The 18,717-nt window shown below is 47.7% G+C and overlaps 1 protein-coding gene across 3 annotated transcripts; it reads right to left on the reverse strand.

Annotated features, from left to right (window-relative positions):
- Positions 1–1,285: 1,285 nt before the first annotated feature.
- NUFIP2 (nuclear FMR1 interacting protein 2) lies at positions 1,286–18,404 on the reverse strand. 3 transcript variants are annotated; one of them, XM_053960891.1, is made up of 5 exons: positions 18,177–18,404; positions 13,581–15,302; positions 5,914–5,946; positions 5,320–5,374; positions 1,286–4,694 (listed from the first exon to the last, which is right to left on the reverse strand). In XM_053960891.1, exons 1-4 carry the CDS (start codon positions 18,358–18,360, stop codon positions 5,322–5,324), a joined length of 1,992 nt encoding a protein of 663 aa, XP_053816866.1. In that variant the 5' UTR covers positions 18,361–18,404; the 3' UTR covers positions 1,286–4,694; positions 5,320–5,321. The 3 variants fall into 3 exon arrangements, with proteins under 3 accessions (XP_053816866.1, XP_053816865.1, XP_053816864.1); XM_053960890.1 differs by having other exon boundaries at positions 1,286–5,023; XM_053960889.1 differs by having other exon boundaries at positions 1,286–5,374.
- Positions 18,405–18,717: the final 313 nt, after the last annotated feature.

An 18,717-nucleotide genomic window follows, 5' to 3' on the forward strand; every position in this document is an offset into this window, starting at 1 on the left:
CTGTCAGTAGTTCTGGCTGTGAACACCATCACTCCCAGATGTCCCTGAGGTCACCCACTGGCCACTTGGGAAAGGACACTATGGTGTTATTGTAACACTCCCTTGAAGGTGAAAGCACTAATTACACACACAACTGGGAGCACAACTTCCAGCTCTTTTTTTTCTATTTTTTTTCCTAGCAGGAAGCAATTTTCCTTTCCATTTAGCTAGCTGGTTCACCCATCACCCGCTCCCAGCCGCCGGACTCACAACCTAGTGAGAATTAGGATTCTTTCCACATTCCAAAGAAGTTCACAGCAGCTATGAAAGGCAAAGAGTGGGATTTACTAGCTCAGAAAGGTTTGAAGTGGGTTAGTGACAGAGTCCCGCCCTGGAGTTACCCACTGGTCAAAGAGACAGAAGATTTCTACCAGGTTTCACAGAGGACTGAGGTGGGTTTAAACCAAAACCAAACTCCAAGCAAAGCTTGAAAGCCATTGCTTTGCCAATCCACCAAATGGGTGGAGTGGGAGAGAGCAGAGACCGAAGGCCCCAAAGCACTGCCATGGAGCAGATGTTAAAGCACCTCTTGGAGCACACTAACACTCCATGATCCACCAAAAAAAGCAAGCAGATGCCAAGCTGGATCTGGCTGGCAATACATGTTCCAGTCTCTATTACACAAGACCCTGTACAAGAGACACCCAAAAGAACCTGCTGGCAGAGGAGGAGAGGTGGAGAATGACCAGAGGAGAAAGGAGAATAGAAAAGAGAATTCCTCACTCCAATAAAGAGACAGCTTGGAAAGGGAATCAGATGAAAGGGACTCACAACAGGAATGGAAATGAGAGAAGCCTTAACCTGAATTAGTATCTTCATAGCTAATAAAAAAATAGGTCATGATCTCACCCTTAGTGCCGCTTTCCGATACTAGACGTACTGAAGGGGCTTTGTTTTAAAAGTTTCTTTACTCAGGGTAATGGAGACAATGGCACAAATAAATACACGCTCGCTCTCCTCACAAGTCAGATGCTCACACACGCACCGCCGGCTCCTCGCCCCCACAGACACCCTCGGGTGCACACCCAGGACAGGAGGCTGCTGCTCCCCTTCCCAGGCTGTATTTGGTTTATGCTACAGTACTAATACTCTGAGTCAAACAAAACAAAACAAAACATGAGACTTATCAGTAACACCTTATCATTATTTCAATGTGCTAAATTAGTCACAGCTCAATTTCAGCTTGTTTTTTTTTTTCCTTTTTTCTTTTTTTTATAAGTTTACACAAAAATAATCAGAAAACAGATTAAATCTTAAGATATTTTTAATAAGTGCTCAGTTAAGAATTGTGTGAGGACTTGGGGAGGACTGCAGACAGCAACAGGGTGAGTTACACGACAGCACGAGGAAGTTCCTTCCATGGTCCTGCCTGGTTCTAGGCAATAGTCTATCCCAGAAATACCAGGGAGCCGGAGCTACAGGAGCTCAGAGAGGAATTCCTAACTGCTTAGCGCTGAGCACACGCCGTGGAGCTCATGGAGACAGACAGACAGACAGACATCTGAACAGAGGATGGTCAGAAATACAGCAGAGAAGGTGCTGCCGAGGGTGTTTCTGGATGGGTCCCGCTGGCGAGGCAAAGCCACAGAGATGAGCATCAGGGGGAATCCAACCCATCACGTGAACCCAGCTTCTCTCAGCATTTCTTTTGCTATTCAGGTGACAGATTGGACTAGGCCAAGATGAGAGTCCTCAAATATTCAGCAAGACTCAGACCTTTCTAGAGGCGCAGGGTTAGTGCTGCTCAACTCCTGCATTGCCCCAAGCACAGACCTGGGGCAGGGTACAAGACAGCACAGACCCCAGGGAAGCAAAACAGGGTGGTTTTGTCTTTTTTTTTTTGTCTTTTTTTTTTTTTTTAATGGAACCCAGCCCTTAAGGCGACAAGTGACTACACAAGGCAAATAAATACACAGCAGAGCCTTAAAGCCAGTAAAACAAACTGGAAACTTTGCTATTAGCCTTCAAGTTTTTGAAAATAATAATAATAATAATAATAAAGGAAAAAGAACATTTCTTCCACCTTCATTTTCCCAGCCCCACTATCCAGTTTGTTCAACACTTTAAAGCTCAGGAACGCCCCAGGTCTTCAGCAGTGGAGCTGGAGGCAATTCCAACTTTTGGCAAGCAGTTGGGAGACTCAACAGAATTAAAAATAGAAACGTCAGAGGACTAGATGTCGGGCATATCTGTAAACATGTTATGCATCTCAAAGTTACACACACCTGCAGAGGTGGTACAAGTTTATAGGTGAAACAGAACTATTTGCGACTGGCCAACCACACATTTCTGAACCTGGACTGATACAATACATGATAACTATATAGTATCACACTCAGTATTATACTATATAGCTTTGGATACATCAAATGGAGTAGGCAATCCATAGTCAAATGTTTAAGCGTGGCAGAAAGCGAGCGTCTTACACAAGGTACAGAATTTCAATTTCATTGTCCCACCATGAACTCAAGTGTCTCATTCAGGAACAATCTTATTAAAAGTATAAAAACAATTTAAAAACCACATGCTACATACTCCTACTAAAAAAAAAAAAAAAAAAGGAAAAAAAAAAATAGAAAGCGATAGAATCATAGAATATTCTGAGTTGGAAGAGACCCATCAGGATCATCAAGTCCAACTGCTGGCCCTGTGCAGGACACCCCAAGAATCCCACCCTGTGCCTGAAAGCATTGTCCAAACCCTTCTTGAACTCCGACAAGTTTGGTGCTGTGACCATTTCCTTGGGGAGCCTGTTCCAGTGCTCAACCACCCTCTGGGTGAAGAACCTTTCCCTGCTATCCAACCCAACCCTCCCCTGACTCAGCTTCAGGCTATTCCTTGTCACTGGTCATGAGAGTGAAGAGATTGGTACCTGCCTCCCTGCTGCCCCTTGGGAGGATGTTGAAGACCACAACGAGGTCTCCCCTCAGTCTCCTTTTCTCCAGCTGAACAAACCAAGTGATCTCATAAGGCTTCCCCTCCTGACCCTTCCCCATCCTCATGGCCTCCTTGGCATGCACTCTAATAGGGGTCTTTTTTATATTGTGGTGCCCAGGACTGCCCCAGGAACTCGAGGTGAGGCTGTGCAGAGCAGAGCAGGACAGGTCATGCTGGGCCTGGTGCCCCCCAGGGCATTGCTGAGCCCCCTGGCTGCCAGGGCACTGCTGACTCAGAGCCAATGGGCCATGGACCAGGATCCCCAGCTTCCTTTCCATGGTGCTGCTCTCCAGCCTCCCAGCCTATCCAGGGCTGCCCATCCCAGGTGCAGAATCCGACACTCGTCCTTGTTAAATTTCATACAGCTGGTGATTGCCCATCTCTAATTTGTTGAGGGCTCTCTGCCCTTGAGGGTGTCAACAGTTCCTCCCAGTTTAGCGTGTCAGCAAAATTAGTATCTCTTTGAGTCCTGAACCCAGGTTGTTAATGATATGTTGGAGAGAAATGGGCTGAGGATGGAGCCCTGTGGGACCCTCTGGTGCCTGGACAGCACCCCAATGGCTTGATGGACAGATCTAAGCAAAGCACAGAGGGTATTCCAAAGTTTGGGGTTTATCTATTCCTCCTAATGCCCCAGAGGGTCCAGTCTCATTGCAGGAGACACCAACTGCTGCTGATTTGGGGAGCCAGGATCAGGCCACCAACACCCATGATGAGCACTGGCTACATGGGGAGCTGGGGCTGGTCAACAAACCCATTTCTGCTTTATTCATTTCTCACTCTTGCACTGGACCCTGTGAACTTTCCACCTTTTAAAAAACCCAGAAAAACTACCCGACCCCCAGAAGATTGGGACACGTTACACAAGCTGCAATGGGACAGAGGGGTTACACAGCTGGAGCCTGCACTCTGCTCAGCCTTCCCTACCACTGCTAGGAAGCTTTCCTTTCCCTGGGATTTTTTTTTTTTTGTTTTTTTTATATTATTATTTTCATTCCTAAGTCCTCCATTTTTTTTTGTAATAAAATATATTTTTATTAAGAGATAATTAGAAGCAGAGCCCGGAAATACACAGACTGCATTAAAATATAAAAGAGCATTTCCAAGGGGCAGGAAGCCCAGCCATTGGCGTTCTATGGACAAATCGAAAAGGATTCAAATTCCCATTTTTTTTTTTTTTTTTTTTTTTAAACTTTTTTCATTTTTTTGTTATTTTGAAATTTTTTAAAGAGAAAAAATAATTCAAGAAGGGTGAAAGTTAGCAGAACTCAATTCCTCTTCAGTTTTCCAATGAAAATGGGAAAAAAATCCAGCACATTTAGTGTTAGGAGACAGACAGAGCAAATATGAAGCACCTACAGTTGAAAGCAGAAGATACTTTTTTTTTGTCTTTTTTTTTTTTTCTTGCTCCCAGTAATACAATGGCATTAAACTGTGGGAACAGTGGGTGGTTTTTTTTGTTGTTTTTTTTTTTTTTTTCTCCATATTAAATGCCTAAACAGATTGCTTATTTTTCCATGTTGTCTTTTAAAATGAAGTAACTCTTCAGTTGCAATAGTCCAACATGTAACAGGAGCCAGGTCAACTGTGTGACTTCACCATGCATCCTAGAACTGCAGTATTACCATTTTTCCCTCAGCAGAATGATCCTTTTAAGACAATATCACCAGCATAAGATTGCTGCTTTACTCCTGGTAAAACATGCGGATTATAATTCTCTGGAAAAAAAAAAAAAAACAAAAACAAAACTCTGCAAACTTCAAGGCGTTTCTCCAGCATTCAATGGAAAACAAATCAGAAAAAAAAAAAAGAAAAAAAAAAACAAAACCAAACAGGGGAGGTGGAAGGGAAAGAGGAGATGAAGGATGGTGAATCATCCTGATTTCCCTGTGATTAGTGTGTCACTACAGTCACAGAACAAGAAACAGAAACCTTGTCAAGTGGAAATGCCTCTCCAGTGGGTTGCTGCTGCCCATGTAGACGACAGCAGGAACTTTGAAACCAGGCTTGTAATTGAGTCTGTATTCCTTAATCACTTGCATTCACTCTTTAAACAAAAACAAAACAAAACAAAAATGAAAAAAAAATCTATTCAGTACCGGAGATTAAATAATCACGTGTGTAGTCTCGTTGAAATAAATTTTCAGATTCCTTAAGAAGTCTAATTACTTTCAGTTGCCATTTTTAAATAACTATATATATATTTGTATATATTATCCTGTGATTCTAGTTATGGTTCCTCTGCTGCACTGAAGATTTAGAAGGAGCATAAAAGCCTTTTTGTCCCCCATGAACAGCACAAATGCTGCAGAAAGGTTATAACAGGCAGTCTTGTCTTGCTACCTTCATTGATCCGGGCGATCCATGGCTTCATCATAAGTGATTATCCTTTTGGGATCTGGAAAGAAAGCAGAATCCTAAGTTTTGGACAAGCTACTTTCAGGCCCTGTGGCTGAAAATAAACACAAGGTACTTGGCTGTTAACAGAGTTTTCCTTCAGATGCCCCCCTCCTGCCAAGGCACCCCAAGGCCAGGCTGGCTCCCCGAGAGCAGAGCCTGCTCCCCACAGCAGCACACAGGTCTCCACATACAAAATCTCCTCTCATGTGACTTGTGGGGATACACCAGAATTTAAAACTTATTATTGGATGTGACACCCAACACCAGAAATAGAAAGCAATTTTGTATACACATAAGGAAGAGTCATTAAATCTAATTTGACACTGGGTTTATTGCTCTTTTAGAGACTCTGCTTCTCTCCAAGCAGCTCACCATTATAGCAAAGCTTATTGTCCTGACTTTCAGTGATCTGAAACAAGAGATAAATCCAGACTACAAACCCAGGCATCTCCAGACACAGCGACAATCCGCTCTCATTCATCCCCCCTCCCAACAGACAGAGCCATTTGGTTCATTTATTCCTTCCAACATCCTTACCTTGCTTCTGCAAATTCCAAACCGCTTCCATTTCTGTGAAGGCAAAAGGAGATCACTGTTATTATGAAGATTGATGCTGCCATTAGAGACCACTCCAAACACACTTTAATTTTCCAAGCGTGGCAGTTGTGCTGGGGCTTTCAAATAGAGCCAACCCCCTCCCGCCACCCAGCAGCACAGCCCCAGCCCAGCCCACAGGATTACACAAATTTGACATGAATAATCCAGCAATAAAAAGCAAAGGGATACTGTAACATGGTCTTAAGGGTCAGAGAGCCAAGCTGAGCATCAGAAATGTCATCACCATTCACCAGTCCTACATATCACAATCTAACTTCAGGCTTTACTACTCTGACTCCACTGCTGCTTTGCACATTACAGCCTCAACAAGGAGCCCAGAGAGATGATTTTTACAAGTTGATGCTTAGTGAGTGTGAAATGAGAAGCGCTGGACACAGCAAGCTGCACGTGGTTCACAGCATGAGTGTGCTGAGGCACCAGGCAAGGGTTGTGACCATCTCTCCAGAGCTGCTGCCAAGGCACTGTCCAGGAGCAAGGTGTGATGCTCCACACACCTGGCCTGCAGTTCTTCCCAGAGTTTACCTCTACAGCACACTTGTAGGCTAAAGACAAACTCTTCCCAATTCTCCCTGGACATACACATGCTTTTGTTTACCTGAGAAATAACAGCAAAGTTAAATGTTCTTTTCATTAACACTGAGAAACAGAAGGCTCTTCCCTTTAAAATATCCCCCAAACAAAGATGCATCTTTAGAGAACCATTCAAAATAACTACTTTGAGCTGCTATCACATTGGAATTTTGTGAGCTAGAATATTTTTTAAGATGCTGACTATACCCTGTGCCCAAGTTCAATAGACAAAATCACAGAAAATGAGTATTAGTAGGAACACAATCTTCCAAGAACCACTTTCAAGTCTTTTTTCTGCCAGAAAGGGTGACAGGACCTTGGCAGGGGCTAGGAAAAGGGAATGGCAAGAGATTATCAGGCAGCATGGGATGTGCAGTAAAGAACAAAACAAGGCAGTAAGTAAACTAACCAGCATAGGAAAAGAAGAAAAAGCTCTACAAAACCCACGGCCTCAGCACGATGTGTGCCAAGTGTCACCTCCATCAATTGCTTCCCTTCTCCAACCCTTCATCTGTCCTTTGTCCCCTACAATCTCCAGCTCCCTGGGGCAGGAAATTGCATGCAAATAAATATTGCCAGCCCTCCTTGCACAATTAAACCTTTTGTAAGGAAGGCCCCGACAAAATTTTACGAGGTCTGTTATTTTTGCCTCAGGATAGTAACAGCAACACTTTTCACTTCTATTGGGGAGCCCTAAGTGCTTTGGGAATAGTAGCCAGCCTCTAACACCCCAGGGACAGAAGCAGGCTGGCGAGGGACTGCCTCCCTCATCTGCCAGATGCAGATTCCCCTGAAGTAAAATGAACCAGCTACTAAAATTACCTCCCGTGGTGCAAGTTTTCCATTCAGTGCAGTTTGATGCATCATTTCCTAGCAGCTAAAGAACATCTCCCATTTTAACAGCTTTCCCCAAAGGCAGAGGACACAAAACTACTCTCAAGTTGTTGGTTCCTGCACATTAGAGCAATGCTTGAGCATGAAATACAAGGCAGAGCTGAAGCACCACCCATCACTATATCCCCATGCACAGACCATTGTCTTGCGCACTTCATTTGGCCTTAACTGCTCTGGACACCACAAGAATGTGAACTCCATGTATTAAGAGTATCTGACAATAAGACAAACAGATATACAGACATGCAAACAGAGACACTGCTAAGAACACACCAAGAATCTACTAAGTTGACAAAACTCTGTTTCAAAAAAATCTAACAAACCTAAGCCTTTTCAGACTTCTCCTCCTTCAGAAAGGGAGGGTGGTGTAAAGTGTCCTGGAAATCCCAGACACCTAGACACACTGGCTGGCAGATGCTCAGCAGGACCAAGCTACAAAACCAAAGACCATCAGCAAATAATGCAGTAACAGCTCTTACTAAATATCACCAGCAGAGCAAGGTCCTCCCCTCCACCTGGCAGCACAGGGACAGCACAGGTTAAGCACACTGACCAAGTGAAACAACTTCACAAGGGAAAAGAAAGTAAGTCCTAGGCTAACTGCAACACAAAAATAGGGAAAAAAAGGGATTTTTTCAATCTTAAAATGGAATAGTATGATTTATTCTGCTTTACTTGTAATACAGTTAAGTTTTCCTCCCAGCTCCAGGCTGTGATCACTGTGACTGACAAAAGGCACTGTGACAAATGCATGGCCACTGTCACAGGGTGACTTGGTGACTCACCTGGTGGACAGGCAGCTCAGCAGAGCCACTGCTGCCCAATGCCTGGCTCCAGCCAAGTAGAAGGAAAGACAGCCCCCAAGAACTGGGCATGCAAGAGGCCCCAAGCCTGCTTTCAGCCCTCCTTCTCTGGGCTCAAAGAGCTCTTTTCTTGAGCCCCTTTTCCCTGGATAAAGCTTCCAGAGTGAGTTTAAGCAAAGGACTCCTACAGCTGCTCAGCCTGCATGAGATAAAGGGGTATCCTCACCACCAACCCGAGTCCAGTCTCTCAGATACTGCCCCAAAACTGCTGCTTTCCAAAGACCTGCCCAACAGGAGCCATCATTCCCAAAACCAGACGTGTGGCTGAGGAAACAGCAAACTTTCTTCTCAAGTGGACTCCAACCCTGCTGGAGGAAATGCCATCAACAAACCCTTGCACAACCCAGCATGAAAGCCAGCCCTGCTCCAAGCCAGGGGCAGAACTAGGTCACCTCCTGTGCCCCTTCCAACCTCTCGTTTTCCAGGATAATTTTTTTACAATTAGCTTTTGGCTTCTCCATAGCCCTTAGCCTGAGGAACTGCCTGGGGCAGACAGTGCCAGCCACATCCACCTAAACCACTTTTTCTGGGGACTATCACTGAAACAAAGGGTCACTGGAGGAAAGCTTTGATGTCAGGAATAGACTAAGGCACACTCTGGTGAATTGAGCTGAGATTCCTCATAGGTCAATAAACTTTACAGCAGGACTGGTACGTAACCTTGGAGGGGAAAGAAGTGTTTTTGTAATAACTTGCCAAGATAGGCACTTTTACACACGTTTTCCTTTCTAGAGAGGTAGTCCCAGCTAACAGAAGTGTCTGCACAATGTCATGCTACTATTTCACTGTCCTTATAAATCCCAAAATTGCATCCTAAAATACAACAGTAAAGAAATAACAAGAAGGGACCATTCTTGGTTGATGTTTGCTGTTTGTATCTGCAGGACAATGATTAAGTGTAGGGATTGCCCTGGAAATAAAGCAAAGAATAAGTATTCCATGCTGTGCAGACTCATGGCTGTAATAGCATACACTGTACTCATCCTGACAACTGGAAAGAGCAGGGACTGGAAGGAGAATTAAATCAGCTTTTGCCCCACAGCTCAAGCCCCACAAGACCATAACTAACAGAGCGAGCTCTAACCCCTTCCCACCATGGGGGGGGGATGGGAAACCAAGGCTTTTTTTCCCCCCTCTCCTGATGTAAAGGATGAAAATTGCTGAATTCACAGCTCTGCTATTTCTTCTGACCCAGTTCACCATTCCAGCGAATGCCACTCCTGGCTGGCCCACGCTGCCTTGCTCTATTTTCCATGCTGCTCTCCTGCTTCTTCAGGCAAGCAGAGATGCTGCAGCAACCAAGATGCTGAGGAGGAAACAAAGCAGCAGCACAGGCAGAAATTCAGGGGCAAGAACAAGGGAAACCCTGCAGTTCCCTCTCCTCCACCCATGTGGTCTTCGCTGCTGTGCAGCTGAGCTGGAGGCCTCAATTATTTGCTTTTTAGCTCAGGACAAGCAAATTATTGAGCTCCCCACCACAAAGCTTGCCATCTAGAGCTCAGTGTTAGTGACAGCCTGGCCTGGGAGACTGCAATTGCCTGAACATGACAAAATTTTCCGAAGTGTTGACAATTATTCTGATATGAAGTGCTTCATCCAGCTATCTTTAAAAGAAAGACTAAATCAGTAAGAAGATGCTGGTTTCGATGCAAGTAAAGCTGACATACACTCAACCTCCTTATCTGAAGGACCAAAATATCTGCAAGAATCAGTTTTACCTCAAAAAGATAAGGATTTTGGCAATGCCACACCAAGGCAGAAGTTCAACTTCTAACCTAGATAGGGGACAATGACTTGAAATGAGAGCACTACTCCTTCCTGGGCCTTCCAGTCTCCCATGTGAAGCCCATCCCCGTCCCCAAGCACATCCAGAGCAGGCCCACCAGTGCTGAGCTAAATCAGATCTCCCTTGGTAAATCAGATCTGTCACTCCGGAGTGTTTCAAGGCACCATCACAAACTCCAAGCAGCACGGGCTGTCAGTGAAGGCAGCCACATTGAAGGATTGTGTTTTACACTCAGGCACATCAGACGATCAAGGGACTCTTTCTGTCCTTTAAACAGAGGGGAGAAAAAAAGAAAGCAGCAAGGCATGAAGCAGGGCTACAAGGAAACCACGAGGAAAAGCTTCCAAGAAGAACAAGAGAGTGCATCATCATCCTTGCCTAAATGTTCCCAGTGCTGTGACTTCTGGAGAAAAAGCAGTCAGGGTACAGGCAAAGGAACACAGGAATCCTCCACCAGCACCTCGCTGTGCTCTGCAGCCACCCAGCCTCGTCAGCACTCAGGGACACTGTGGTGAGCTACAGGAGCACTGCAGCAGAGCCAGTTCTCTCTGGGTGCCACCTCCTCTATCCATCTTTCCACAGGGAAGCTGTGAAGCAATTACAGTTTATAATGTCCTGTGCAGTTGCTGGGCAAACCAAGCACAGGAAAGCCTGGTTTGCTGGAACAAAGCTACTGAGTAAGCTGCAGGCTTTCCCAGAGAAATTTACAGTCCAGGATGAGGATCCACACAACCTGGTCACAACTGCAGGCACAAACGGTGCAAGAAAGAATGCACATTTGTGACACTCAAAGCACTGCAACCACTAACATTACAGCTCATTCTTTTCTGAAACCCCCAGAGCTTCATCCTTGCACTAAAACACTGCACATGGAGCTCAGGGTAGGGAACACATCAGGACCCCACAGTGCTCCACACTCACCCCTGTCCTTTTTTCGTTTCTCTTTGTGTTCATAACCCCAAGGGCAGGGCAGATGCAAAGATCAAACTACCGAGACTTTGCTCAACAGCAAACAGATCAATCTGAGAGGGAGAAGTTCATGGGACTCTCAAAATCAAAACCAAACAGTCTGAGGACCCGACTGCCTGGAATGTCCTAACACCAACCCAGGCAAACCCACACGCTCAGAGCAAGTAGGAAAAGGCAGCTTGTGAAAAGGAACCGAGTGAAATCGCTCTTTTCCTACTGCAGAGGAACTGGCTGGCTTGGAGTTGGACCTCAGGAAAACAGCCCAAGATAAACGGAGAGCTCCGTGTGGGAATTAACCCCCGCACTGCTGTCCTGCAGACACACCCCGCAGCTCCGGCTTTGAGGCATTTCACAGCACACGGCGGGCTCTGGTGCAGGACCTTGGCCATGAAGAGAGGACAGGAGGCACCGTGCCTCCAAATATCCCTGAACCCAACTCATCCCAAGGATGAAACGCAACACCCACCAGCATTACGGATGTACTAAGAGCTGGACTGATCTCTTGCTTTGTAAAGCAGCAATAGCTTTTGAACACTGAACAGGACAAAGACAAGCCCGAGGTGCTTGGAGCACCTCATCACAGCATTAATGACAAAGCTGATTAGAAACAGCCATCATCTTTTACCCCTAAGTAACACCTTGAAGATGGCACATACATAACGTGAAAAAGAAATGAGCAGAGATGAGTGCTGGGGCAGGACCGGGTATCCCCAGGCTATCATGAGGGTGTTTGCTCTGGATGCTCAAAGCAAGACCATTCACATGCAGAAGAAGAGCAGAGAACAGTATTTTAACGGGTGCTTTAAGTGGCCATTCTTGCCAACAAATGTAATTAACTCCTGTGTTTAGAGGAGCTCAACGCAGCCAGGCTTTGAAGTTAACACCTCCTTGAGAGGACATGGGATGGGAGTGTTCTTTATTTTCCTGTTGTTCCTATTGTTTCACTGAGGTCTGCCTTTCACAGCAAGTGAGAATGGGAGAGCTGATGAGCCTTGCTGGCAGCACAATTGCTTCTCCACAAGTTAGGCTGACAACAGAGAGGCAAACAAAAGTCTAGGGAATATTTGCAAAATTAAGAAAAAGATCACCGAGGATTTTCTTCCATGTTATGTTTTCTGATGGGAAGCTGGGATTTAAGCTGCAAGCAGACACAAAAAACGAGACTAGAAACCTGCTTTAATGCTGGAATAAACTGAATAGAAGGGAAAGGACCCAGATAAAATCAATTGATGAGCACTATTCTCAAGAATACTAGAGCTTGAAATGTTAACATCTTGAGAGGGAGATGACCTGGAAAAAATATTTGGAGTTATTATTTTTAAATGACTGGGCTTGTTATTATTACAGGAAGGCATTCGAGTTTATGCCATACAGAGTTTGTGAAGTGGTAATTCAAGAACTTTGCAGTGGGTGAAAACAGCAAATTTGCCAAAGCCAAGTAAGCCACCCTCTGCAGAGGGGAGCAAGGCATTACCCCCATATGCATGTGGAATGCTGAACAAAAAAGCATGATCGCCTTGTTCCCTTCAGGCTAGAGGGGTGCAGGGAGAGGGAAGGGGGTCAAAATAAGGAACTGCCCCAGTGTCGGTCAAGAGTGAGTAAATAACACTGTGACAAAAGGGAACACACAACCAGGCTCCTGCTAACACTGAGCCAGCACCAAAAGCCAAAAACTGCCTCAAGTCCTCAGAGCTTCTGGGGCTGAGGCTAAAGCAGAAAGCAAGCCATGCCACAGGCTTCCCTCTCTTCGTTCCCATTTTAAAGTGTCTGTGTCGTGTTTGAGTCATTTCAATCTCAAAAAAAAAAAAAAAAAAAAACCAACAAAAAAAAAAACAGGAAAAAAGGGGATCTGGAGTACAAAGGACTCCATGAAAGCAACAAAATCATCTGAAAGATGTGGCCTACAAAGACAAGGAGAGAATTCAATCTGCAGCTCACAGAGGAGCTGATAAGAAAAGATTGGTCTTGCTGTTGCCATAATACTCAAGGGCAGGGAAAAAGTGTGTGTTGGGCACACTTAAAAAATAAATCACACCTACAGTTGTAGGAATAATTTTTTCTTCCTTCAAAGCCACGATTTCACGTCTTATCTGCCCAGGGGAGAAGCTACAGCACTTTGGTGGCAGAGGTGTGAGTACAGACTATGAAGCCTTCACAACGACAGAATATCACCTGGTACAGCTGGAACAGAGCAGCTGAACCTACACATTTAACTCCTTCCAATGCCGAGTGGCTTATAAGTATCATCTCTCTCAACATCACTCATGCTTGTCCGCGGGAACAGGGAAACAAATACCTCTTAACATTAATTAAACAACCCTTTGAGTAACTTCCCCAGACCATTGCCATGGGAGGATATGCAAGCAAAGAAAAGGGTCATTTTAAAAACAATTAGAATTGCTGGAAGGAACAAACCATGTTAGAATATTGCACTTTTAAAAATAAAAGGAAAAAAAAAAAAAAACAAAAAGAGAACGCCGTTAGGCAGCAAGTTAAGCCATTACCTTTAGTGTGATATAGAATAGCAGCCCTCAGGTCAAAAGAACCCCAGCTATCTTTCCTTTCTAGGCCTCTCTGGTACCTCTGTTCTTTGGCGGAGGCTAGCAAATTGTTCGTAGGAGAGGCCAGAGGATTCTCTACTTCATAGTCTTTTGAAAGAAACACTAAAGCACCTTGGCTACCGGTGTCTGCCTTTTGTAGGTCACCTGTGTGATGCGACTCCAAAGCTAAGACACCACCCTCAACAGCAGTCCCAGGCTTAAGAACAGCACTAAGAATTTGAGGGCTAGTCCGTTTATCCAGCTCATAAGCCTTAGGAAACACGGGTTGTTCAGTTCCTGAGGGAATGATTTCAGCACACTGTGAAACCAAAGTGGCAGGATATTCCCCTTGAAATGTCACTTCCATTAACTGATTATCCGCAGATTTCCCCACAACGGTTTCAGGTCCAGCACTGGGCTCGTTTATGAAAGACAAGCCCCACTGATTCTGGAAGATATCCCCCAGGTTCTGCTGATTCGTCTGTGAAGGGAAATCGACTTGCGCTGTCCCCAGGAGCACAGTTTGCATATTTGAAGGGTAGATAAAAAGGCCAGATTTCTTTTGTTCGAGGGCTGTCGAAGTTGTACTCGTGTCCTGGGGTACTGACTCGGAGGAGGAGGTCGATGGTACAGTGCTAGCAGCAGTGGAGAGCAGTGGCTGGGCCCCTGGGGAATACACACTTCCATCGGTCCCCGCGAGGATCGGCCCGTTTGAGAAGCTGGCAGAAGTGACAGATTTCATAGCAGACATGGGGACTTGGGACAGTCGATTTGATGTTTGGGCCTGAGTTTCCCCAGCAGATGATGAAGACGATGAGGACGACGTGGATGACGTGGATGGGGTTTGAGCCGCTTTGTTGAGGTTTTCTTTAACTTTACTTGCATAACTAATTTTGGGAACAATTTTAGCACTGCTATTGTCCACTGGAAAAACTGGGGGTGGTTTAAATAAGGTCCATGAGTCCTCTTTAGATGTAGTCGACGATGCATGCTTCCCTTTGGGCCGGTCATCAAACTTCTTGCTGCTAATCCCAGGTTTGGCATCAGAGTTTTTCCGCGGTACATCCCCGAGCCCGGGCTTCCCCCGGCCTGCTCCACCAGCCCCAGCCTCATATTTCCAAACAGGCTTAGTATTTTCAATTCGGTTCCCCTTTTGTTCACTATAATCAGGCTTGAAACTCTCAAGTTCCTGTTTCAAGGTCGGTGCGCTGACCTCCTGCTGCATTATTTTGTCCTGTACTAGATTCAAGTTCTCACAGCCCTTGGCACTGTTGCGCCTGCCTTTCCGTTTTTTAGGTGTAGTATATCCACTCTCGGAGCCACTACCATCGTTGTCGGCCCCTTTGCCTACGTAGCCATTTGTGATGTAGCTGGAATTATTGGTTACCACGCCGTTTGGAACAGACACTCCCTCCGGCTTGTCTGAGGTCTGGTTTTCTCTGTGTTTGTTTTCGTAGGACTTCTCATTCTTTTTGTCCATGCTATTTTTCTGAATGAAGTTCTTGGTTTTGATTCCAGCTTTCCCCAAAGCACTGGCCTTCACAGTCTGCTTTGGGGTGACATTAGAATCTACGAGCTGCTGGCTGCCATTGGGCACCCTGGATCCTGGGGCGGTGGCTTCATCAGAGCACAGGCCCTTTAGTGACACTTCTCGTTCTCCTGCGTTACCATTTAGCTCTCCGTAGCCTAGAGGGAAGCCAAAAACAGCAAAAGGCAAGAATTAGAATGTGAAATGTTAGACCCGTCATTGCAGAAAGCTGTAGTCAGCCCCAAACATATCCAGTTTCCTCATGCAGACGTTTTAAAATAGGAAAATATCTAGTCTCTGAGGTAAAGCTGCATAAATTTATTTGCTGGAACCCACAGCAAGAAGGGTTAAGCAGGAAGGACCAGCCATGACTGATTCTCACATAACTGAGTGACATACAGATAACATAACAAAGCAAAAGAAAATACAGATACTATGCCAGGAAAATATACTGCACTGAAGATCACTGGCAAGCTAGAGAGCTATTTCATCAGTTACTATTTCCAGGTCACAGAGAGGAAAAAATTAATTCCCAGGATGCTTCAAGACAGCGGGATCCACTGCCTTTGTGACAAGATCTGTGGAGGTTCAGGATACACACTGTGAACAAGGGACAACTCCTACCATCTCCATCACCTCCTGGGCCTGCAACACCAGCAGTCCTCCTTCCCACCCTCCTCCCAAATGCCATCTCAGTAAAGGGATGGGGAAAAAAAAAAATTCACAGTATTTCCAAAAGGACACGTGCAAGTCCAGCTGGAAGATGGAGGGAAGAAAATGTGGCCACATCTCCTCACTGCATTTCAAGATAGCGACCAGCACCTCCCTACACATGTTCCTTAGCACTGAAAAGTGACAGAACTAAGAAATGCACCCCTGCAAGCGCCCTTCTGCTGCCACCAGCAACGGATCTCTTGGCCACTGAAAAACTTGTGTTTCAGAGTCCCCAGGAGAGCCGGTATGAGCCTGAGACCCAAGAAATATAGCACTTGTTGAGGGCTCCAACTCATAAAACCATGAGACTGTGCTGTAGACTGAGCTTTACTCTTCCCTTCTGAAGTTCACTTCCAGGCCTCATGGTTCTGAGAGTGCAATTCAAGCAGAGCTGGAAGCCCAGCACAGTCCACACTGAACCACCCCAACTTCCTCTTTGCTTTTTCCTTTTTTAAATATCTCTGGCCAGAGGCCTGCTGCTTTCGAGGACCCTGGCTAAAACCCCAAGGGAAGCCCTGGAGCCCCAGTGGGAGACAGGGAGAGTGCCCTGCTCAACAAATACACTCCAGCTGCAGAGGGATTCCTCCTGCACCCGCCGCTCCTCTGACTCATCCGTCCTCCTTCCCGAGGCTGGAAAGCCTCAACATCCCCCACAACCACTGACCCACCTAAGGCTCCATCTGCAGCCACGGTGGCACGGAGTCAGCACAGAGAGGGAGTCCCTCAACAACTGGAGCGGGCAAAACTCCAGCTTGGAAGAAGAATGTTTTTGTTGTTGCTGATGTTGTTGAAATTAACTGCTGTGACTAAAAATCGTTGTTACCCTCACATCCTGGAGCCTCAGATGTCTGGCAGATGTAACAGCTCAAGTTCTGTGTAAGTCGGGAACACAAGAAGCCTTGTAGGAATCTTTACAGAAATTCCACAACTGAGTTTGCCGAGGGGGATCAAAAAGGATTTTACTACATGCAAGTATCTGTAACCACCACAACTTCCACTGTAACTTTCAAATGTGTTGTTAAGAAAATTAACCATAAATACTTCACCCCAGAGAGAACTAGAACGGTGGGATCCTCTAAAAATTAAGTATTTCAGAATAGCATGAAGAGGAAGCCCTCTCAAGAAGTGTTACAGCTGACCTTGTATGACTCAAGACTTCTGACACCACTTGTTAATGAAACAAAACAATAAAGAGTGGTCATAAGACCACTGCAGATGAGGAGTGAAAGAATAAAATGAAGAACAAAATCCATTTCACTAAGTCAGTGTGTCAGCAGTTTCTAGTTCCAATTCTCAAGCATTCACAGCTCAGCTGCCTGAGTTTTCTCCAAATCAACATTTAGCTCAGCTGGCCTTGGCCTGGACACGGAGGTGCAGCAACCAAAATTCAGGGGAGAGGAAAAAATCCAGGACGGTAAGAAGAACAGGTGAAGAGGATCTGGCAAGCTCACAAACCGTTTCAGAGCTGGGAAGGGAGGGGTGCCAGCCTAGGCACATATTAAAACCCTGGGCACGCTGCAAACAGTGAAATGACTTCTCAACTTATTTTTGCTCGGTAACTTATTCTGGCGTGTGCCCGATCAGGTCCCTCCCTGCCTGCCCAGGCTGCACATGGGGCACTGCTGACCCCGCTCCGCTGCTACCAGGCCCCCTCCCACCTCCCGCCTCGTTATGTAAAAGGCAGATTCAAGGGAAGAAGATAAAAAATGTACGCGGCACTCCGGCCGGCTGGTGGCCACGCACTCGCTCTGACCCCGCACAAATCCCCCCCAAAGGGATTGCTGGAGCCGGGGAGCCCCCCAGGAACGCGGCGGGGGCTCCAGCCCTGCCCGGGATCGGCTCCCCCCGCGCCGCTAACCGGCCACCGCCTCTGCGGCGCTGCCGCCCGGCCAGCGGCAGCTCGGCACGGCCCGGGGGCCGCAGCCCCGGCCCGGCGGGGAGGAGGCGGCCGAGCGCCCTGGGCCGGGCAGGGCCGCGCCGCCTCCCGCCGGCGGCGCCGGGCCGGGCCCCTCCGCCTGCTCTGACTCATTGATCCTGGCGCTCATCAATCGCTCGGCCGCCCCCCGCGCCCCCCGCGCCCCCGGGGCCCGGCCGGCGGGGGCAACGCGGCCCGGCCCCACGTGCCGGCGGGCGGCGGTGCCGGCGGGCCCGCGGCTCCCGCAGCCCCAACATGGCGGACAGGAAGCGGCCCCAGCGCGGCGGAGAAGCTTCGAGCCGGGCCGGGGGAGGCGGCGGCGGAGGAGGAGGAGGAGGAAGAGAGGGGAGCCCCACCGCCGCCCCGCGAAGGTCACAGGCCCCGTCCCGCTGCCCGCTCCAACCTGGTCTCCGCTTCGGCGCCTCCGTGTGCTGCGGGCCGCCGTGCTTGTGCTCGTGGCGGAGCGGCGGCTTCGGCTGGGCTCGGCCGTCGGGCGGCGGCAGGTAGGCGCTCTGCGGGTGGTGGTGGTGGTGCCCGTAGTAGTAATAGTGGTGGTGGTGATGGTGGTGGTGGGGCTGCTCCTCCATGGGGGGCGGCTGGCGGGGCCGGGCCGGGCTGGGCGCTCGCTGCTGGGCCGTGCGGCTCCGGCGCGGGGACGCGGCTGGCGCGGGGGAGGCGGCGGACTGGCAGCGCCCGCCCTGCAATCAGCGAGCGGCGCCGCCGCGCCCGCCTCCCGCCCCGCCCCGCCGCACCGCGGCCGGGGCAGAGCCGGCCCGGCCAGCGCGGACCCGCCCGGCCGCCCCCTCCCCGGGCCAGCGGCAGGTGAGGCTGCCAGGGGCGGGCGCGCTTTGCCCCCTCCCCGTGCTAGCGCGGCTGAGCCGGAATGAGCGGCCACGGCGGGGCCGCCTCCGTCCCCGACCCTCGCCGTTGGAGCGTTCCAATAA

Source organism: Vidua chalybeata, chromosome 20 (genome assembly GCF_026979565.1).
Source record: "Vidua chalybeata isolate OUT-0048 chromosome 20, bVidCha1 merged haplotype, whole genome shotgun sequence".
Taxonomy (NCBI): Eukaryota; Metazoa; Chordata; class Aves; order Passeriformes; family Viduidae; genus Vidua; species Vidua chalybeata.